The sequence below is a fragment of the Poecilia reticulata genome, linkage group LG9 (assembly GCF_000633615.1).
Source record: "Poecilia reticulata strain Guanapo linkage group LG9, Guppy_female_1.0+MT, whole genome shotgun sequence".
Taxonomy (NCBI): domain Eukaryota; kingdom Metazoa; phylum Chordata; class Actinopteri; order Cyprinodontiformes; family Poeciliidae; genus Poecilia; species Poecilia reticulata.
In genome coordinates this window covers 10,289,077-10,312,327 of record NC_024339.1, presented here as the reverse complement: position 1 = coordinate 10,312,327, position 23,251 = coordinate 10,289,077, and the positions used below count along the sequence as shown (strand labels likewise).

The following is a 23,251-nucleotide window of genomic DNA, read 5'->3' as shown; positions in this document are numbered from 1 at the left end:
AACAGTTCTGTTGACAACTGACTTTAAAAATCCTACATTAACTTGCACCCAGCTATGCAATAATACACTTTCATTTTCATTTTATACATTTTTAATCAGTTAAAACAGAAAACGGTTATCTAGCAGTCTGGACATTAAACTCACACTTTACAGTCAAAATTCAGTAAATTGCAGTCCATGACCTAAAATTTCATTGATTTTTGTTTTAGTCATGTGAAGTCCATCACTAATAATTCAAATTCAAAAACACTTTATAGATCCCAAAGGTAAATTAAATAGAACATTTAATTAGTAATTTAATTAAATATTTAATAACATTAAATATGTGACATCTGAAGGCAGCTAGTTACACTGTATTTTATGTATGGATGTTACATTAAATACAAACAAATGTATGCCACAAGTTACATTTTTCATTTGTAAAAAGACATTTAAGCCATCTGTCCTTTTCCTTTTTTACTCATTTTTTTCTGTATTTTGTGTTGATTTATTACACAGAATTCCAGTAAGAAACACTAAACTCTGAATGAAAAAATGATGCACTGAAAAGGCACTTTTACTAAGAAAGTAAAACATTAAAAGTATAAAAAAGTAAATAATCAGTAAAACCAATGCATTTATTTCAAATGTAGATCAATAACATGTAAAATGATTTTTATTGACTGAAGAGTTTTCAGAATCTATTGATATTTTTTGAGTAGATTTGAAGTTAAACAGCAAAAGTTTCAGCTTAAAAAAAGTTTGAAGATACAAGTTTTCACTTCTAGACACATAAAACAAAACATTAAATAAATAAAACAAGCATCAAGACTTCTTTAAGACAATTTTATGTCTGAGGACAACAAGTAATGTTCAGACCTTCGCATTTTGAAAACATTTGAGCAATGTCACAATAAATGTGAATTCATTTGTGCTCTATTGCTCCGGGAGCGTATTAGTGGTGCTCAGCAGGCAGTCTCCGTAGACATTTCCATACGAGTTTCTCAGGAACTGAACGTAGCTCTGCAAACTGCGGTTTGTGGAGTCCGACTGGTCCAGTCGCTCCCTCAAGTTCTGAAGCTGAGAATGGAAGCGACGCTCCATCTGGAGACAGAAAACACATTTTAATCCCATCGAAGGCTGCAGACAGGCGTGATGATCGACGAGCGACGTACGTCCTCCTTGCTGCGCTGCAGCTGATTCAGCTCCAATTTGGCCCGACTCAGCTGGTTCTGCAGCTCCAATGATCTGGACTGTGACGCTTTCTCTTTGGCCAGAAGTCGCTGTATGCTGTCGTCCACCTGCAAGTTTTGTGATCAGTTTCCTTTTCAGCTATATTTCTATTGGAAAATTGAGCTAATTATATCTATCAAACTAAGCAAGAAATTCAAACCAGAAGAGAAGAAAATAAATGCTTTAAACTGATCCTGTTAAACTCTGTAAGTCTTTATAACTCTGCTGTTTTTTGCACATCCTAAATGTTTGCAGTTTTTTAAACTTCTTGTAAATATTCTGTAGTTTTTTTTATCCTTTTATCATTACTGTAAAGGGTGCTGTAAGAAATGTTACACAATAAAAAAATTACCAGCAGTAATCTGAGTTATTTAGCCTGTTGTAAAAGAAAAACATGGAGCTAATTTTTCAGTCATATCTTCAATGTTAATTTATAAATGAGAGTTTCAAATTAAATATTTAATTAACAAACTAGCATATTTGAAACTAAATATTTATCTCTGAACTAAATATTTAGGTTTCAGCTAAATATTCAGATTCCTAGTTGAATATTTAGTTTAATATTAATAATAAGCTAAATATTTAGCTTGAAGCTTAATATTTAGCTGTAAAGCAAATATTTAGCTCTGAGCTAACTATTTAGTTTGACAGCTAAATATTTAGCTAACTAAATAAGTTAAATACTTAGCTCTAAACTAGTTAGCGCTGAGCTTGACATTTAGTTTGGGGCTAAATATTTAGTTGGTGAACCTGACATTTACCATATAAATCAAATATTCATCCAGAAACTCTGTCATAAATTAATAACTTGGTGAAAGTACGACTGAAAAATGAACCACCATTTTGTTTCTCTTACACAGGCTAAAAAAATCCAAATTATTGCTGTTAAATTTTTAATGTATAGCTTTGCAAACAGAACCACATATTACTGTATAGTCTCTCATTCTTATTTAACCTCAACCTGCTGCTGTGATATCTCTTATAATCTATTAAAAGCACAGATTAAATGACCTGTATATTTATGAGCAGTCACATAATCAAATTTCATATTTATACTTTAACAAAGACCAGCCATGTTTGTTGTTGGTTGGATAAGTGTGATGCCACACGGTCACCCAGAGCTGAAAGCAAACTGAGAACTAAACCCAAGCCTGATCTTCACAAGGAGAAAAGGAGGACAGGTCTTTCTGTTTCTGACCTGTCTTTGAGTGTTTCCCAGCGTTTCCTGCAGCTGCTGGGACACGACGGAGCACTCGTGTGTTTTCTCCTCCAGCTGCTGCTGCAGGCTGCGGATGCCTCCTTCCTTCATGCTGACAGCCTGAGACATCTCTCTGTTTTCTGCATTCATATCCTCCAGCTTCCTACAATGAACACACAGGCACAGCAAAGTGCTTCACGACAGAACCGGGAGGCATAATTCAGACTCAGTGCAGTTTTTGTTCCAGTTTCACTTCATTTCATCTAAAATATATGGATTTTATTGTTAAATCCTGAAATATATTATCTAAACGAAAGTGTGAACTCATCTGATTTGTTTACAGGGAACCTATTATTATTATTATTGTTTTGTACTTCCATTTGGGTCTCTACTGCTTCTAAAAACAGCTTAAGCGCTTAAAAAAAAACATCCAGCTGTTTTTTGACAATAAGTTAATATATTTTGGTGTCAGGAAAACGAGCCCTTTCAAAAGACTCCCAAATGTAATGTCACAAAAACAAACACTTAACACGGCTTCATCTCACTTTTTAACTTTGGTTATACACTCTATAGAGATGCACCAAAATGAAAATTTGCTCCAAAATATCTGATGTTTATGTTGTTGTTATGGCTGAAAACCCAAATTTACAGATATTAAACCAACTCGATTGGTCAGTTGGTTTTACTGCTGTAAGCGCTGATTTTGAGCAAAGGAAAATGCAACGAACATGTTTTGAATAGGCCGTAGACTTATCTATCCTCGCCTGTTCAAGGAAGCATGAAAGGTCACCTTTAACCACTCAATAAATCTGTTTTTATTTATGTGTTGAAGTTTAAGGGTGTGCTGTGGTGGCGCAGGGGTTAAGCACAACCCACATATGGAGGCCTTAGTCCTCGATGCAGCTGTCGCAGGTTCGATTCCCGACCTTGGCGACCTTTGCTGCATGTCAATTAACTATCAAATAAAGGCCACTAGAGTCAAAAATAAAAAAATAAAGCGTTGAAGTTAAAGAAAAATACCTCTCTAGGTTTTTAATTTTCTCCTTCAGGACGTTGTTTTCCTCCTGGAGCAGCAGATTCCTCTGCTGAACCGTTTCCAGCTGAGCACCTTGGTGCTCCACCTGCAGACAGTCACAGAGAAACTGTTAAATTCCCCAAAACGCTCATTTATTCACGCTTCCTTCGCTTTGAGTTGCTAACCGTACTCATTCCTTCATGACTTATGATTGATATATTAATATTGCTGTTATGTGACTGATATTTACCAATGGGATGTAACTTACTGAGAAGCTTGAACACCTGACTGGTTTGAGAACAAAACACTACTTTAACAAATCTTCCCCCAATTTAAATAACACTGATTAACTTTAAAAAATATAAGCCAGCTTTTATTTCAATTGCACAGATCAATAAGTCATTGGTAAACTGGGAATAATAAATATTTATCACAGTGAAACAAGCCAAAATAATTGTGTTACAGTAAATTATCTTCCTGTTCAAATTAAATCCTTAACACAATATACAAAAAAATTACCAAATAAAATCTCTAAAAAAATTTCTCTCTAACTTTTCTGGCATTTAAAATAATATTGGTGATTCTAACTAACCTAAAACAAAAACGTTTTAGTCAGATTTAACTTCAGATGGCAATAAAAAAAATTTCCTGTCTTTTTATTAAGTGTATGAAACGTTCTGGTTTCAACTATAAATAATGTTTTCCAAATTTAGGCTTTTAATCAGACATTAGATTGATTAAATATAATTAAAATCCCTAAACAAATTGGCAGGCAGTGTCCTTCACCTGGTAACCCCAGTGAGGCCCGGCCCGGCACAGCCCGGCCCGGCCGGTTACTATGCAACCACAGCTGAACTCCGCCCGTCACCTAGCAACACTAAGCTTCTTTGAACTTTGCTACCAAACTGCAGCTTGAATATCAAGCACTTTCAAGGACTTTTTTCAGAAATCAAGCACTTTCCAAACCTTAAAAACACCTAAACAAAATGCTAGCATTTTCAAGGATTTCCAGCACCCTGCAGAAGGATGAGATGATGTTGAGAAAATGTTCTGCTGAGTCTAAAAGCCGATAAGAGTGACCTGGATGATGCGTTAGCAGCCAGGCAGATCACCTTGTGTCTGACTTCGGACAGGACAGCGTGGTGCTCCAGGTTCCTCCTCTCGTATTTGTCGGCGTCGTCCTGAGCTTCTCGGAGCTGCTGCTCGGTCCGCCTCAGTTTCTCCGGCAGCACCTCGAGCTCCTGCACCCGGTCCAGCAGCTCCCGTTTCACCTGATCCTTCTCCTTCTCCAGGCTCACCCTCTGCTCCCAGGCCTCCCTCTGTGTCGTCTCCAGCTTCTGACAGTACTCCTCTGACTGCAGGCGAGCCTGGTGAACCTGAACCGCAACCCAACAGTACCACAGATCATTTTCACATCCTGTTTGGAGGATTTTCTGATTTACCTTCGTGGAGCGACGTTTACCAAGGTTATTACAGCTAAATAAAACTAACAAAGTAACAAAAACTGAAATTGGGAAAACATTTTTGTTAAATTTATTAATGACACTTCTATAACTTATTTATTTATTTATTAGGCTTCTTGATCTGGGACTTAAGTACAAACCACAAGCAAACGACAGCGAAATGGTATGACAATCAAAAAAATCCTTGAAATCTTACATAAATAAAAGCACATTCTTTATAAAAGTTACATACTGCAGCTTTAATGGGGAAAACTATAAAACTGGAACTAGATTATCCGTTCATAAAACTAAATGGATATGTAACATCCTTCATTTTCATGAATCTATTCGTTAGCCTTTTGAACTGATGTGTAATGGGTTTTTTTTAAGGCTCTAGTGGCCTTTATTTGAAGGCAGTCCGACAGGAAGGAAGGTTATGGGAGAGGGGGGAAGACACACGGCAAATGTCACTAGGCCAGGAATCGAACCTTCGACCATTGGCACGAGGACTAAGGCCTCAACACATGGGTTGTGCTCTGCCCCTGCGCCACCACAGCACCCCAAATGTATTTTCTTTCTCCCACACAAGCAGTTTAGGGCAAATTATGGTTCTATATAATCCTCCTAGTTCGCAAAATGGCAACAGCAAAAGTTGGGATAAAACATCAGAGTCAGTTGGATGCTCAAATATAATTAAATACATTTTTGGAAAATGGCACCTTCTTTACCCAATCAATGTGTATGTAATAACAAGACAATACTTTGACTATTTTGAAATTAAAAAACTGAAACTACTACTATGGCTAACAAAATCTAAACTAAACATCTAATAATACTACAAACACACTCTAAAATACAATTAAAACTAACTGAATTAGACGAAAAGTCTCTATGAAATTAAACTAAACTATAATGAAAAACCCAAAGCTATTAAAAGCCTGATGTTTGCTTCACCTTCTGCTTGTATTTCTCCACCAGGTTCTCAGACTTTTTCACTGATGATTTCAGCTCACGAGCCTCAGATTGGAGTCCCTTTAATTTATCGTCAGTCGACGCCAGCTCTCTCTGATCGTAAAGTGAAAGCAGATTAAACCACAGTCCATGTTTTTAACTTTTCCTTCTGTTTTCCATGTGAAGCTACCCTGAGCGTTTGGTTCTCCAGCATGGTGGAGGCGTTCTCTGCGTTGAGGTGCTGAAGCTGATTCCTGAGCTCCTCTCTCTCGGCCCGATTCTTCTCCTCCACTGAGCGAAGCCGGGAGTTCAGATCGCTGAGCTTCCTGACACGCAAACATATTCATGTTCAGCCATATTTTCACCAAGATGTCAGCATTTACCGCTTTTCTCCATCCAAAACGTCTCTTTTCTTGATGTGTTTGTCTTTCACAAACAAAAAGAAAATGCATTTAAACACGAGATTTAATCAATGTAATTTTAGGCTGCATTTCTGGTTTAAATACTGCAAATAAACTCCACAAGCGCCACAAGAAATTTCTTTGAGACAAATAAAGCTTTTTCTCAAAGCTTGAGTTTCCATATCTCATAAACAAAAAGCAAAAGAAAAAACACCAACCAGCCACTCCCTTCAGAAAGCTGTATTCTCTGGGTTTCATTTGACTTTTTGCAAATTTACTTTTAAAACTATTTGTTGAAACTTTGCACATCATGAAGTCCAATTAGTTAAAAGTTAAGTTCAATAAGATTATCCATCCATCCATTTTCTTTACACCGTTGTCCCTTAGTGGGGTCAGGAGGGTTGCTGGTGCCCATCTCCAGCTAACGTTCCGGGCGAGAGGCGGGGTCACCTGGACAGGTCGCCAGTCTGTCGCAGGGCTTCAATAAGATTAAATTAAGTTAAATAAGGTAAGCTATATTACTCCAAGTTAAGCCAAGATTAGTTAAATGAGTTAAGATAAATTAAGGTTAGCACTGAGTTAAGGTTAATTGGCCTCTTCAAATTGTCCCTAGGTGTGAGTGTGTCTGCATGGTTGTTTGTCCTGTGTGTCTCTGTGTTGCCCTGCGACAGACTGGCCACCTGTCCAGGGTGAACCTGCCTCTCGCCCGGTACGCTAGCTGGAGATGGGGACCAGCACCTCCCGACCCCACCGAGGGACAAGGGTGTAAGAAAATGGATGGATGGGAWGGATGGAAGTTACCCTATGTTAATTTAAATAAGTCAAGTTAATTGGATTAGAAAAGTTCAATAAGATAAGTTGAATAATATAAGTTAAGGTGAGGTAGAGCTGACATGAACTGAAAGCCCAAATTGATAGAAAATGTAAAACATATTTGACAAACAAGATGGCCACCCTGGGCGCACTGAAATCATGCCGTACGGAAACCCAGGGAGCACATTGGTGAAAAATAAAATCAATTTATCGCCCAGCCCTATCATGTAGTTAAAAATAATAAGCTGTAACAAAAAAACACAAGTTTGATCTGACAAAATCTGACTGAAGTGTTTGTAGACGTTCCAACTCATAAATGAAATAATTTGTTATTATTATCACTGTTTCATCAAATTAATGTAGCTGGAATACCAACAGATCCAACTATAAGAACATAAATCAGTGGGATTCTTTATATATAAGTTTAATTTTTTCTTTGCTCACTGTTTGACAAGCGAGATCTCTTCCTCCCGGTGCCGTTTCTCAGCTGCTTCTATCGAGTGGCGGTGACACCAGTCTTTGGACGCGGACACAGCGAGAGACAGCTCCATCTCCTTCAAGACAAAACACATCATGTGATGTTTAAATCATATTTGCTTTTTTATGCAAGTTCTGCATCTTTGATCTGTTCGTTTAAAGAAACGATGACTGAAGCCGTCATCATCACCACTGGACACGTTGCTTCAATCAAAATCTGTTTTGGTTCACCAGGTTTCTGCACTAAAACAAGAACTCTGGTTCCTTTTTGATCCAACTGAGAAAATGTTAAAATATAAATGTACAGGGAAGCAAATTAAAATGTTGGTTTTTCTGACCGTCTGTGTCCAGAATGTGTGCGGTCTGCATAGATAACTTCCTTTTTCTGATCGGTGGCACTTTTTTATTATTTAAAAAGTGTAATTTCTATCACTAAATTGCGCAGAAACAGCATTTAATTATATTATTTTACTTATTGACATTATTTCTTGATGCTCTCATGGAACCAACAGTTGAAAAAAATAGTAGAAATTGAGGAAACAGAAACCTAGAAGTACCTCTAGAATACCATTGAGCCCCGTCTCTGACCTTCTCCTGTAGTTTCTTTTCCAGCTGCCTCACTGCCTCCTGAGCGCGGTCGGCGTGCAGCGTGATCATACTGAGCGACTCCCGCTCTTCTTTCCGCTGCTTGTCAACCTCCGCCTTCTTCATCTTCAGAATCTCCAGCTCGTCTTGGAGTTCTCTGAGCTGCTCCATCTGACGCTCCTGACTCTGCTGCATCTTCTACCTCACCAAAAGATCGCATGGCAGAAGATAATAAATTGGTTAAAATTGTTCATTTTCTCCTTCATTAGGATAAGAATCAGTTTGAACTTTGCAAGACAAGAATCTTGTCTTGCAAAGTTCCAAACCATATTTACCATATATTTTGCATATAAGATTAAATAAACCTTACTATATAAGGATATTTTAGCCAAAAGCTCTCAGGCATTATAGTTTTACCCATCCTTCCATAACACAGAGACCTACCGTACATTTTTCCTATGCTTAAATTACAAAAAAGCATTCAATTTAACATTGTTTTGTGTCAGATGCATTGAATACCAACTTAAATAGAAAATTATGGTTTTCTCACATTAATAAACATATACATATTATAAGAGATAAAACAAGAACCTCTTAGGTTACTGAGTAAAAGACTAAAAGATGAAGATAATAAATAACTAAAACCCTTAATTCCCCATGAAGACGGAGATGTTCATACATAATTGGTATGATTTTTTTTCCCAATCTTCTGCGTTATGTCTTCCGCTTTACTAGCATATTATCCTTGTCTTAGTAGCACATCAATAATTTTTTGAATAAGGTCCATTAAGTTGAAACTTAAGGGGCTTATCAAGTTTTTATATTTAAAAACAGAAGCGCATGAAGTGCTTTTTTCATCCCACAATGGACTATGAACCACTTTTCTTTCCAGTTCCGTTATGGCCCGCCGCCATCTTTGTTTCTGTACCAATGGCTCTATTGATCAGCGGTGCCCTCTGCTGGATGGCGGCCAAACTACAACACTAAACCAAAGTCTAACAGCATAATCAGCTGGAAATCATTTTAATCTAATAAACCACTAATCGACAATTAGTCGTACATTGATTAATTGTTTGTATCCCTACTCTGAAGCGTATTGTTGTAAAATCTGCGTTCCCTAACCTGGATCTGAGCGGCCAGGCGGACCTTTTCCGCCTCGGATTCCTCCAGCTGGTTCACCAGGTGACTGTGGGTTGAGTCCAGGATCCTTGAAAGCTCTTCTGTCGTCTTAAAGTTGTCCTGCGTTGACAGCGGCAAAGCTGTAAAAACCTGTGGCGTAACTTACCAGAGGCCTTTACGATGTTATCAGAAACTTCAGGTTTCCTGGTGGTGAAGCAATTACAAACCTTTTCAAAGTCCAGATGCTCGGCGAGCTTTGAAACTTGTTTCTCCTTGTTTGAGAGTTTAGCAGCAAGTCTCTGCGAAATAAGGAGTGAAACAGTTACTGGTGAAGGAGAGGGACAATTAGAGGAGGAAGTGTTTGTAACTCACCATGTTTTCTGTTTCAGTGTCAGCCAGCTTCTTTCTCAAGGTGTCTCTCTCTTTCGGCCAGACCAGCAACTGTTTCTGTGGACACCACAACACTTTCTGTAACACCTTCTAAGAAGATTATTGTTTATATTTAAAAGCTACATAATCTCCATGTGAATACAGAGCTTTTGCACAAGGGCTGAAATGATTAATTGTATTAATTGAAATAATCTGCAACTAATTTAGACCAGCACTTTACTTTTAATAAGGCACTTTTGTTGCAAAAAATAAGTACTGCTTAGCCATATTTTGAAAGGGGAAAGTTAGAGAAAGGTGATGCTGATTAAATGTATTTATTAAATGTAGCGTTGAAACGATTAATCAGATTAATCGCGATTAATCAATTATTGAGATAATCATTAACTAATTTAGTAATCAATTAATAATTAACTAAAGTACACAGGCTTTAAGAGGAACATTTATTGAAAGAAACAACATATTCAGAGCTATAATTAAGCCAAAATTGTGCAAAAAATATATACATTTTGCATTTAAGATAAAACATCTTTGTCTGTACATGTTTTAGCCAAAGCTCCTCAAGTGGTATAGTTTTAACCTATTTTCTAATAAAAAAAATGGAAATTAAATTTGTGTTTATTTTTAATGTATTTCTAGTATTGTATAAAAAGTCTTAAGTTGTTAAAAAGAAAATCTGCAAAATTTGACATATTTTTATCCGATTAATCAATTAATCATCAGAATAATCAATAGGTTAATCAATTGCAAAAATCATCGCCCTATTTTATACCTTCCTAAAGTTCACAGAAACCATCACAGGCAGTGGAAATTACCATCCGCCACTGACCAAATGCGGGTAAAAGTAAGAAGTGACGTGTAAATAGGAGCAACGCACCCGCCATTGTGGCGGGTTGATCATTTCAACAGAAAACAAACAAACAAACAAAAAAAGCTGACCGTCTGGACTAAAAAGTGATGCATTTACTGCCCATATCTGGCGGCCTTGCGCAGTCATAATTTAACAAAAAACGTATATTAAAAATGATTTGCGTCGACTGCGACAGCCCATTGGTTGATTTTATTGACGGACATTGGGTTTATCCAATGAAATCCCTCGGTTCTCCTTGGCCCGCCTTCCCCTCTAAGGTTATAAATAGAGCCCTTTCAGCTAACGGTTAGCTGCTAACCGGAGTCCGAGAAAAATGAGAGAACGAGACGGAGCGGGTCAGAAAAACTACGACTAAAGCTAAAAAGCACATAAGCCCATTCAGAAAATGTGTCAAACTAGCCGATATGTTTACCACACAAACTTTGACCGCTGGAGCAGATTCAGTAGCGGGAAAAAAAACAGCCTGTGGAATTAATATTCCATATTAAGATATTTTAATAATAATAATAATAATAATTGTGAAATTCAATAGAAAACGGAATAAGTAAGGAAAAACAAATATCACAGAAAACGGCTAATGATACCATTTAAAATATTTTATAAATGGCTAGACACATCTTTAGTAAATACTATCAGGGGGAGTTGTATCCAAAATGTGGAAATCAACATATGATTGCAAGAATGTTTGAGTTGTGTACTTAAAGTTTGCTGTAGTAATTACTTCAAATGAAATTATTGCACTACAAGGTGTCCATGCTTATGTTAAATTATTATGTATAAGTACATGTGTAAACTTATTGTCAGTAAATTGGTTTTCATAGAGTTAAGAATAAATCATATGTTTTATATAATTTGCTTGTACTGGTGGGGTTTGTAATCGAAAGAAAGAAAAAAACTGGCTGGTGAAATGTTTGAGTGGCTGGTAAAAAAAACTTTCTCTACCAGCCTCTGTGGCTGGTAGAGAAAGTTTTTTTATTTCCACCCCTGGTTTTAACTAACTATTGAAATTTCTGTTTTTAAGCTATCCATCCAATTTCTTACACCCTTGTCCCTCAGGGGGGTCGGGAGGTGCTGGTGCCCATCTCCAGCTAGCGTACCGGGCGAGAGGCGGGGTCACCCTGGACAGGTCGCACGTCTGTCGCAGGGCAACACAGAGACACGCAGGACACACAACCATGCACACACACCTAGGGGCAATTTGGAGAGGCCAATTAACCTGACAGTCATGTTTTTGGACTGTGGGAGGAAACCGGAGTACCCGGAGAAAACCCACGCATGCACAGGGAGAACATGCAAACTCCATGCAGAAAGACCGGGGCCGGGAATCGAACCCAGAACCTTCTTGCTTCAAGGCAACAGCTCTACCAACTGCGCCACTGTGCAGCCATTTTTAAGCTAAACATTGTTAAATTGTCTCAATCTTTTTCCATTTTAAAAGCAGTTTGATGGGAGAAACAATAGTCAAAAATGAATTATTCTGCTTTTCTCGACCTCTCCTCTGCTTCTTGTACCTCCTTGACGCTCCAGTCCCTGAGGAGATCCCGAAGGCTGTGATTTGTTTGATCAAACATCGCTATTTTCTCCAGCAGCAGCTTCTGATGCCATCCCAGAGAAGTTGTGTGAAGCTTCGTCAGCCTCTTTTCCTGGAAAACAAAAGACCCGATGGGTTCACGCTGATCCCATCATTCAGAGCAGCGATTCCCTTGAGCACACTCCAGGTTTTCCAGGTACCCCCTTTTCACTCTGCTGTGCTAAGTCATGAAAATAAATCAAAACAACAACAAATGTTCTTCACTGCAATGCTGCATGGTTGGTTACATGTTTTCTTTCTATTCAGATTTTTGTCATTTCAAAGAACCTATTTGGTTCAGATAATAAAAATTACTTCGAAAAACAGGAAGGTTAGTCTCCTTAATCTTAAACTCCAACATGGCTGTCTTGCATGTGAAACATTATGATAGGAGAAAAGAAACAAAACAAAACAAAAGCGGATTATTTGGGCCAAATAATCTGTGGACCCAATATTTTCATCTGCTGTGTTTGAAACTAGTTTTATGGCTCTGCTAGATCCGAGTTCTGGATTTAGCATTTATTTTATACAATAAGATCAGCTGCATGAGAATTTTCAATAGATATGGATAATAAAGGATAGCCCACTTAAAAACATAAACAACAAATTATTATTACTTTCAAAGTTTTTTTTTTATTTTTTTAACAGTGGTGCTTAAAAACTTACAGCAGAACTGCTAAAACCACCCTTTTTTTTACTGCCTTTATAGTCAATAAGCATTTCTTATTTGGCTTTATAGGAGCTGCAGTGTTGGTGGGGCTCAGAGCTGCAGGTTGCAGCCCCCTTAGGTTGGAGTAAAGCTTACCTTAGCAAGTCTGTCAATGGTTTCCTTCAAACCTGTCAGCTGATTAGCCACAGCTACACCATCGATTTCTGCCTCTACAAGTGTCCTGAGGAGCACATCTGCATTTATTTGACGATCGCAAGCCTCCGACCTTTGAATGAAATAAACAGAGTTCAGGTCATTACGATTACTTGTAGATGAATGGCTTATTAGATTATAATTAGTTCCAATCGATAAACTAACGATGACCGCAGCTTAGATCTTATTTCCATCCAGAAGAGGGCGCCGCTGGTCATCCTTAAGCAGAGCCATTGTGATGTAGAAACAAAGATGGCGGCCATACCAGAACTGGACATTTTTGTTTTGTTTGTTTGTTTTTATTTATTAAACAAACAGTAAACAAAGACTCGCTGAGGTACAAATAACATTGCAACATAGGTATGAAAAAAAGAAACAAAACATGGGGCTAAGACTATAAAGACAAACACGTAACAGTATGGCAAATAAATAAAAATAGAGCAAGATTTAAAACAAAAGAAAAGTAGAGATACTGGCAGTTACTTTTATTGCATAAACAGATTTCAGATGTTTCAGCGAGGTGTAATACAGTTTAAATTGGTTAAGAAAAAAACCTAAACAAGGGGTAGAACCTCTCCATTTACAGCAGTGTATATAATATTTAACAAGCAAGAAGACAAAATTTACCACGTCAGATATGTGACTATCAAGGTCATCAACATAGTATAATATATGGTCATCAACATAGTATAATATATGGTCATCAACATAGTATAATATATGGTGAATATCTGGGACGTCTTCAATTTTAAGGGACAACCAGTCCATAATGTCTCTCCATAGTTTAAAAGAAAAGGGATAGGTAAAAAAGAGACGATTAAGGGATTCTTCTGGACATTCACAAAAGGTACAACATGTTGACTCAAATTCAAATTTTTTGTGCAGAGTTAAATTTTTTACTAATTTTGGATTGTGTATTGGAGCTTTACAGATAAACTGAATTGAATTGAATCTATAATTCCTTACGTCTTTGAAGCGCCTTGTTCCCTCAGCAGGACTCTGAGGTCTTCAGAAACTGCATGCAGCTCTTCCTCCTGCTGCCCTGCAACTCGCTGATTCCTGATCCCACTGTCTGACTGGATCTGCGATCTGCTGGTCTGATCAAATGACAAAAACAGAAAACATGTTCAAAAAGAACTGAAGCACACAGATGTTCTTGATTCTGTTGTTAAAGCAGATCTGAAATCAGATGTCTGAGGTTAAATGCCAACATTTAAAATACAAAATCACCAGAGTAAAACTGAATCATGTATACTTTGTTTTTGTAAGTTAACCAGTCTCTAAGAGTATATAATTAGCAATCAGTGACTTGTTTCCTTCTCGTAAAAATAAAGCGACAGAGAGGCGTATTTCTTTTAGCCAGAAGATTTAACTAGCACTCAAGGTATCTTCCCACCACTCACAGTTCATTGTTAAACTGCAACAAAGAATGCATCTTGCTGTCACCGAGTCTTCATAAATAAAAAATATTAAACAGTATCTATGATGTACAGTATGGTTGTTTCAGAGGAATGACAGGAAAAAGTCTTTTAAATCTTCAAAAACAGAAAATTCAATAAATTTTTTTTAAATCTGTTGTTTTTTTCAGCTGTGCACTCTTTGGGTTTCCATAGTTCCTAGTGACATTAGCCCAACCAAGAAATAGCCATCTTTTATAACAAGCATGTTTTACAGCTTCAATTTATTTCGATTTTGAAATTAGAAGGAATTATTGAAATAAAAGCCTTTTTTTATTATATTTTTTTGTTATTTATATGTATATTTTTTTTAGTTTTTCCATTTGATTAAAATTGGAAATCGAATCTTGTTTAAACCATATCTCCCAGCCCTAAGTGTTTTGCCAACATGTGAAGTTAGCAAAACTCTGCTGGACCTTTGTGCATTGGTCAGATGAGACCAAGTTTTTCTGAAACAGACACTGCAGCTGGGTCAGGAGTGAAAGAAACACAGTATATAAGGTTAAGCATCTTCAGTTCACTGCAAGGGATGGTGAAGGATCTGTGATGCTGTGGGTCTATTTGTCAGCTAAAGCTCTTGGAAAGAAAGAAGCTTTTTACACATCGTTTCCCAGTGAGGCAAATAGATGCGTCCAGCTTATATACAAATAAAAGACCCTTTCTAACAATTTTGGGTTTTCAATCAACTCCTTTTTAAACCATTTTAAGAACTGGGAAAGACTAAGTATATTTTCTTTTCTCTAGGTATAATTTTAGTTGCTAGACTGTAACTTTAGCATAAAATGAACACCATGAAGCAACCTGAGACTTGGTGATGCCAATATTCCTCTTGCACGAGTGTATTCCTGGAGGAATCCAGGGCGTCCGGATCTTTGGCCTGCTTTCATCGCGTTTGACCGAAGCATCAGTTCCCTAAATCCAAAAGGAAAAAGTGCTAAAGTTAAATTAAAATTTAAAATACTTTATAAATCGCAAAGAGAAATTAAATGTTGCTATAACTCGTAGTAATTCAAAGTTCTTCAGAGACTTATTGTAGCTGGTGATGGCTGTTGGCAGGAAAGGTCTCCTGTAGCGGTCTGTATTACAGTGAATTTGAAGAAGCTTCTAACTGAAGGCAACGTTTTTCTAATACATTCTCATGAAGAGTCATGGTTGTCCATAATTTTCTTGATTTTATCTAAAATTATTCCTTACACAATTGAATTATCATTGGGTTTTTCCCCTTTTTTCCTCAAAAAACTAAATTCTGTCGTGCTTTCAATTAATAATTGAATTTTTCGTCTGACTGGAAGTAAAATCCTGATCCTTTTAAACAGAAAATTATTGAAATAATGGGTAAAGAATGAGTTTTTAAAATATTTTGTCTTCTCTAAATTAATTTATAAGTAGAACTTTAAAACCTTTTACGTTCCCTTTCCAGAAAAGAACTAACCGGTGATGTTCTGCTGGGATTCCTCCTCATATGAACATGGATAGGTGTGCTATCCGCTACGTGGACGTGAATCGGTGGCGGAGCTGGTGGTGAACCTCTAGTTTTCATCCTTCAGAAGTTTTACCGCGACATTTAGGCCAAGAATAAGCAAATCAAAACCAAAAACCCTCCAGACATAAACACTGTAAATGGTTTAAGCAATTTAGATCGCGTCAGCTTCCTGTCTCCAGGAAAAATCTCAACTTCTGTGAGGAGCAGAATGGTTGCTACAAATAACGAACGAGTGCTCCGATTGGCTGATTTTCAAGATCCCGTTTTGTGATTGGTGAAGAAGTGTTTCAAGTAAGCGTTGCTCGGGTAACTACTAGAAGAAAAATGCATTCATTCTGTGTTCTTGAACCTATGAAGAAATTGAAAACTTTTTAATGAGCAAAAAAAGAGAGAAGAAAATAGTTTAACACTCAAAATAGAAATAATAAACATACAAGGAAATCAATCAGATGTTAACAGGTAGTTATTTTAGACTTTTCTTTCGTACTTAGGTGACGAAAGAAAATGTTTTAATAAAAATTGGTTCTTAAACGTATCACAAGAGAACCGTTAAAATGACTTATTGTCAAAAGTCTAGTCTAACCTACAAAAACGTTGGTTAAAAATTCACAAATAATCATAGTACATTTTCTAAGCAAAAATAATTATTGTAACGTTTGGATCACAAGGAAACGACTGCACTTCCCTTTTATTTAACTTGACTTCCGTCTGTTAGTTAAATATGAACAGGAAGCTAATGCTAATTAGCTTAATATGCTGACCAGCGTAGCATTTGCTTAACAAGCTAATTTATCAGCTATTGCTCAGTCCTTTAAACGTTAAGTCTCAATGTTGTGTTTATCAGTGAATGGTGCTTTCATACAACATACTGAATGATAAATATGATTTTCAACATATGACATGTCTCATTTTCAAACCATTACATCAGATAGAAACGCTGCTAGCGTCAAAAGCTAACTAGCTTTATTGTTAGCTTTTTGGTCAGACTGTGAAACAGCCATGAGGTCATCGAGCCGCCTGCTGCTCGGAGTGCAGTGGGACAACTTTTTTCACTTCATCGTCTTTGCGCTCCTGTTTTTCCACCTCTCACACTCGTGTGCTGCCGACCCACCGGAGCACGGAACTAGCACCGACACGCTAATATTATGTAGAGCATGTGGACACGAAGTGGCGTTCGGCACGGACATCCACTTCGTCCCCAGCCGCATGGCACTATCCAGCCGCAACGACACGTCAGTGGGTGGTAGAAGGATCCACATCCAGCTCTTCGAGAACCCCCAGGGATTCCAGTTCGATGTGATAGTGTTTAAAAAAGCGGACGTTATTAAGCACTGGCCGGCCGACAGCCACTTCTCCTGGTACCCAGGGTTCTCATGGACCATAGCTACCTGCCCTAGGTGTAAAAATCATTTAGGTAGGTATTTCGACTTAAAAATGTAAACTATTAAGTGCGTTAAAAATATGCAAACATGGGACTGTAGTTTCTAAGCAAAACTTTGTTGTACAAGAATCAAATTTGCAATGCATTAACTTTCCATAGTGTAAAACCTCAAATAGTCAGTGTAGATCCATTTTCTTCACTTGTATAAATATTCCATGGTTGCGTTTGCAAATCAGGACTTAAATTTGTCAGTATTCTAATCAAGCTCATTACTACAATGTGCATCTCCTTTTTCACTTCAGGTTGGGGCTTCCAGCCAAACAGTTGGCCTGAGACCGTCACAAGCAAGAAGTTTGAAGAGTCTGAAAACACCTTTTTGGCTTTAATCGCCCACAGAATATTGAGAGAAGACTTTGCATCAAGTCTGCTAATGACTCCAAAATCCTTTACAAGCTGATGAACTTGACTCGAGGTTTTTCCATTTTTGGTGCCTTCAAGTACATTTTCAAAAATAAAATTGCATCCCTCCTTTCGCTTGAAGACTCCCACACTTGCATACAGTTTTGTTTTATTATTGTAACAAAGCAAGCTTTACACCTTTAATTTGAAACAATTCTTGAGTGTAAAAACTTCTGTCGGAACCAATGAAGCAGCAGAAGGGGGCCAAAATTTATAAGTTTTTTTTCTCAGTTTTTTTCTTTATTAAAAATGTCATTTCAAATCTTGTGGATATCTGTAAAACAATACAATGAAAAAACAAAAGTCCCATAGAAATGGTGTCAAAATAACCACTCTCCCCAATAACCAATACACTCCTGCCCCTCCCCAGCTTACCCCCACCCCCCAATCCCAAACATTACAAGTCAAAGGAATGAGCTGGTACTCGATAACCACACGGGAGAAAAAATAAAAATAAAGGGTACTATGCCCCTTCTTAGAAAAAAAAAAATATATTGAAAGGTCTGCTAGCACTAGGTCACTACACCATGGCTTCAGCTGATTAACCACACAACCTTGAATAGGAGGAACTCTGTGTGTCTTCATTCTACTGAGGATACTGTGCTGATTCTATTTTTTTTTTATTATCATTTTTGAGATGTCATCAGGGATGGTAATCACAATTCAGGGCAAAGAGCCATTGGCCTTGGATGAGTCAAAGGGGAACATATGGCATCAGCAGGTGAGGAGGCTTCAGAATGGAAAGTGAAGCACATACTGATAAAAGTAAATAAAAAAAAGCCAAAAAACAAAACAAAAACAACTTTTGCTCCCAAACATGAGTGGAAAAATTAACAGGGAAGGTCGAGGGTCTTGCAGGTGATATAGTTCTTAGTCGTCTTCTCCCTCATCCTCCTGAAACAATGAAGCATCACAAGATGAATGTTAAGAAATTAAAACTTTGCTAAAAGTTTCCACAATGTTAGCGCTTTACCTCTCCTTCTTCTCCTTCATCCTCTTCATCATCCTCTCCATCTTCATCCCCCTCCTCATCAATGTCCTCCAGACCCTCCTCGTCCTCTTCATCCTCCTCACCTTCACCCTCTTCATCATCCATGTCTGGAACCTAAAAATAAACATTTTTGCTTAGCCAACAACTCAAATTTAAGACTTTAAGACCATTATGAATGGGATTTAAATGTACAAAAAAGAAAATTGCAAATAAATCATATTAGTTGCAACTAAAGTAATTGACACATCCAATCAACTTACATTTACTCATTATGGAAGTAAAAAAAAAAAAAAAAAGAACCTAGGAAGCTTGCTCATTAGCGGCTAGTTAGCGGTAGCTACGACTTGAGTCAGAATGCAAAGTTTTGTAAGGTCCTCCAAGAAAACTACATAACATGAGATTAAATAATCATGCCAAAATAAAAGACCTGCATTTAACATATTTAAGCCCAATGTTTTTCCCCAATTAATTTAAGGCTTTAATATTAAAATAAATTAATTTAAGAATTTGCAGCCACCATGCTAGCATGTTCTTATTTTGTCAAACTAAAACAAAACTTCAACAAAAATACGAACTGAACTGCCATCCAACAGCGACTCATTTATGCTAGTTTCCATCATTAGGTTTGTGGTAAACATACCAGGTAGTACTGCAGGGGGTTTGGCCAGATGTCATCTTTGATCACCTCCCCAAGCTCGTCAGCACCGGCATCAGCATGGTCTGTGAACCAAGTGAAGAAACTCTCAGGTTCTTCATGTTGCCTCTTCCTGCCGGCCTTGTTCTGTGTCTGACTGGACCGCTTGGTGAGATCCTGCACACACAGGAGGAATCAGAGATTTTACAAGTCTACTTCACATAAAACTCGAGTTTGGCTGAAAATGCTACACAAAGCACACTTACCTTTCCTGATTTCCATTTGATTTCTGTCGACTTTGAAGATGGGTCTCCACTCTCGTTCAGATGGAACTCTTTGGAAAGTACTTTGTTTTCAAAGTACGGATTTTCATCAAAATACTGAAACAAGAGTAGAGTCGAGTATGAGCATAATACACACGTTAAGCTTCAATAATACACAGACAAAACATTTAGTCACTTACAAAATCTATTCTGTAGCCTGACTTGATGTCTTCAAACTCTGTCACCTCCACTCGGCTCAGGTAGTGAAGCGCCTCTTCATCCTCCTCACCCAGTAGAGCAGATACTGTTGAGATAAACGTCAATTTTTAACCCACGAAGCTGAAATTGTGATCAAATTGGGGCGGGGGAATTTTTTTTCCTGGATAACTCACCTTGTGGATGGTTGACAAACGTGGTGACCCAGAAGTTGGGGATTTTGGCGATCAGCTCTGACCTCTTCTGAAAGAATGGCTGACGGAGTTTGTTGTATTTCTGTTCTACTTTCAGGATCTCCTCACTGGCCTGCTCATTCAACCTGGGGAAATAAAAAGAAATGGATATTATAAATCTGGACAGGCGCTCTCCCAAATAACCAGTAATTAAATTGATATTTGTCAACATAAAAAGAAGCAAGAATTGCACCACTGGAAGCTGAAACACTCCAATAATTTATACCTGCTACAGGTAGTTATTTATTTCAAATTTTATTCAAACAAAACAAGAAATCTTTTCTAAAAAGTTACTAAAAAGCAGACAAATCATTTTAGAGGAGGAAGGAGAGTATTTTTTAAATATGTATATCAAAACAAATAATTTTATTTGTATAAAGGGAATTTTACAGGGGTTAAAATTAATTGAAGAAAAAAAACATTTATTAGAAAATGAGCCCAAAATTCTGCTGCAAGTAAAAAATTTTTGAAGAAAATGTCAAATGTCTGCTTACAATTTTAATTTTGTATCATAATTCATAAATATTTATCAGTAGTGATAATATGCACCATTTCCCCAGAAAATAACTCATTCTTTCCACAACAAACTTTTCAATTTAAGTCAACTATTTATGGTTAAAAGGACAATTTAAAATGCATAAAATAAGAACAATTTCATCTTGTATGTTTATGGTATAAAACCATACAAAGTACTAGATTAAAAGTTTATCAAGTGCTTGAATATTAATAACTCAGACCATGTTCGACAGGTGTAGGAAAAGTTTATTTCATATTAAATCTTGCACAAAATGCAATGACTGAAAAGAAATTGTACAGAAAAAAATGCACTACTCACATTTTTGCCTTTAGATGATCAATTTGAGCATTGGACATACCATTAGCGTAAAATTAGGTATGATGCCAATTAGATCCACTAGGCAAATAATGGATAATCCTGTGATAATGTGTATTGATGCTGCTGTTCCTCAAACAAGACTGAAATGGAGTCTAAATATTTTTTGGAACAACCATTTCTTTTTTTCTTGATTTAACGAGAGCTAAATACTACAGAGGTCTTTTGCTACAATATAAAAATTTGTTTCACCAATTGAATTTGAGCATATATTTAATTTGTTTTCATGTTGCAATGTTTCAAATACAGATAAATACTAAGATCTCTTTACTGTACTGTCCTTGATGCATTTAATTCCTGCTTCATGACAGAAAAAAAATGTAGACTTCTACAATACATTTATTCATTATTTTTCAATGTATATTTTTGGAATCTTAAATCAGTTCAATGTTGTGTAATTGATTTCTACTCTTAATATTGATATTACGCATCTCCAGTTCTTAATAGCTGAGTGTCGCCAAAAAGCTTCAAACCCAAAATAGAAATAACTTAGAATTTTGGTCACATTAAGTCTATTTCAGTAAATCATAAGCAGAATACATTAGTAAGCCTGAATATATTTTTTATTGCACAACTTGGCTCAGAATTAAGATTTAATAAGTTTACAAGCTTCCATGACCCACATGTAGTTCACACTTTGACCACTAGATCGGCACCAAATCACTTCATTTATAAAAACCAATATTCACAACAAAACTGGTGTGAAGGGTTTAAGCAGTTGTAACAATAATAAATAGACCCCTACCTGTCAATTTCATTTTGAACTTCATCAATGTGTTCAATAGCTTCTTGCTGCTCTTTCTCTGTGGAAAAAACACACGCACACAAAAAACAGTGAGTGAATTTCAAAATGGGACTAGACGCCATTCAGTTTATGTAATCAAAGCTACAGCTCATTTTTTTTAATAGTCAAAGTATAAGTAGTATTAGTAAGAAGTGAGTCGGAGTATTTAACATGCAACAGTATGGAGTCGACGCGGGACTCTGACAGTGTAAGCGGCCAATGGCTGCAGCGCTCCTCGTTCAGGCTTCTTGCCGTTTCCTGCCGGCTGCTGCCTTCAGGGCCGCGTGGTTTAAATGTGGGACAGCAGACTGTTCACACAGCCGCAGTAGCGTGAGCGACCGAGCTAGGATGTATGCCAGAATATTCACCCCACTCATACCCAATAAAAAAAAATAAACACCATTAACACGACTGAGTCCTACAAACAGCAGCCATTATGCAGTAACTGGGAGGTTTTTAACTAGCGGTGATTTAAATGCGTTAACAAAACAATGTCGTCTGCTAGCGTTAGGTAAGACTACAACAACAACACGAGCGGGCTAGATGCTAATGCAAACCAATCGTAGAAATTAAACTAAACATTAAAGTGAGCACACTTTCTTATGGTTTCAAGCATATTCCGCGATTAATACCGAGAAGTGATTGTTTCAAATGGGTCGCTCGTTATCCGTCGATATAGCGGCTATATACCCCGGCTAACATGGCCTCTGTGCCAGCAGCAAACAACGGAGGAGTACGGGCATGCTAAAGCACGCTAGCCCCTGAAAATACGCAGCTGCCGTTTCTGTAAGCAGCAAAGGCGCTCCGGTGGCGTTAAGCAGAAGCACAGCAACATTTTCATCAAATCCAGACTAATTAAACAGCATCTTGTGTTCATGCAAACAATATTTGAGAAGAAAGTGAAAATGGCGCTGAACAGGAGGCCGCCATTCCCCTTACCGGAGGTCTCGTCCGCTCCGTCATGGTTCGAGTTCAGCTCCTTTTTACTCACTTTCGTCGCCGTGGCAGACATTTTCTTTCTTTTCGCACGTCGAGAGTGACTTAAAGACGCGTGAGGAGAAAAAACCGATGGCGGATCTGTATCTCCTAGAACAGGAGAGCGTTAATTCGCTGTGGAGTTCAGCGTGGAAGAGCCAAAAACGTGCTGCTGCTTTCAACACAATGTAGCTGCCGAAGAAGAGCGAGGAAGTCACAGGCAGCCTTTCATTACGAACGCGCCGCGCCGAATGGAGCGGAGGAGCAGCTCCGCCTCTCAAAGTAGGTCTCACTACTCCACTCCAATTCGCTCATTTACCCCCATCTCCACTCTTAAAACAACACAGAACACAATCAGAACCTCCAATTATTACTTTTTACAACTTCGACGAGATAAATAATTTAACCTTGTTGAAACTGAAATTCACCTAGGCCGGGCCAAATCTACTGTTGGACCGACTCGCACTTGCGCACTTATAAAAAAAAAAAAGAGGAAAAAAATGTCAGTCGAAGTGGGGGCCTTGTTCTTCGTGGTCAGCCCTAATTAGCACATCAAACTCGAAAATTACGTTTAATTAGG

General features: G+C 37.5%; 2 protein-coding genes across 2 annotated transcripts; both read right to left on the bottom strand.

Annotated features, from left to right (window-relative positions):
- Window positions 1-809: 809 nt before the first annotated feature.
- Window positions 810-16,041, bottom strand: odf2b (outer dense fiber of sperm tails 2b). The gene is made up of 17 exons (XM_008417788.2): window positions 15,793-16,041; window positions 15,162-15,272; window positions 13,870-14,000; window positions 12,847-12,976; window positions 11,983-12,114; window positions 9,586-9,660; window positions 9,441-9,512; window positions 9,217-9,333; window positions 8,098-8,292; window positions 7,477-7,586; window positions 6,009-6,144; window positions 5,822-5,932; window positions 4,538-4,801; window positions 3,431-3,531; window positions 2,411-2,573; window positions 1,155-1,280; window positions 810-1,083 (listed from the first exon to the last, which is right to left on the bottom strand). The coding sequence occupies exons 1-17, from the start codon at window positions 15,898-15,900 to the stop codon at window positions 916-918; spliced, it is 2,250 nt and encodes a 749-aa protein (XP_008416010.1). The 5' UTR covers window positions 15,901-16,041; the 3' UTR covers window positions 810-915.
- A 1,892-nt stretch (window positions 16,042-17,933) lies between these two features.
- Window positions 17,934-22,934, bottom strand: LOC103469833 (protein SET). Its single transcript, XM_008417786.2, has 8 exons — window positions 22,636-22,934; window positions 21,658-21,715; window positions 19,964-20,106; window positions 19,772-19,875; window positions 19,575-19,688; window positions 19,315-19,485; window positions 18,657-18,788; window positions 17,934-18,577 (listed from the first exon to the last, which is right to left on the bottom strand). The coding sequence occupies exons 1-8, from the start codon at window positions 22,706-22,708 to the stop codon at window positions 18,554-18,556; spliced, it is 819 nt and encodes a 272-aa protein (XP_008416008.1). The 5' UTR covers window positions 22,709-22,934; the 3' UTR covers window positions 17,934-18,553.
- Window positions 22,935-23,251: the final 317 nt, after the last annotated feature.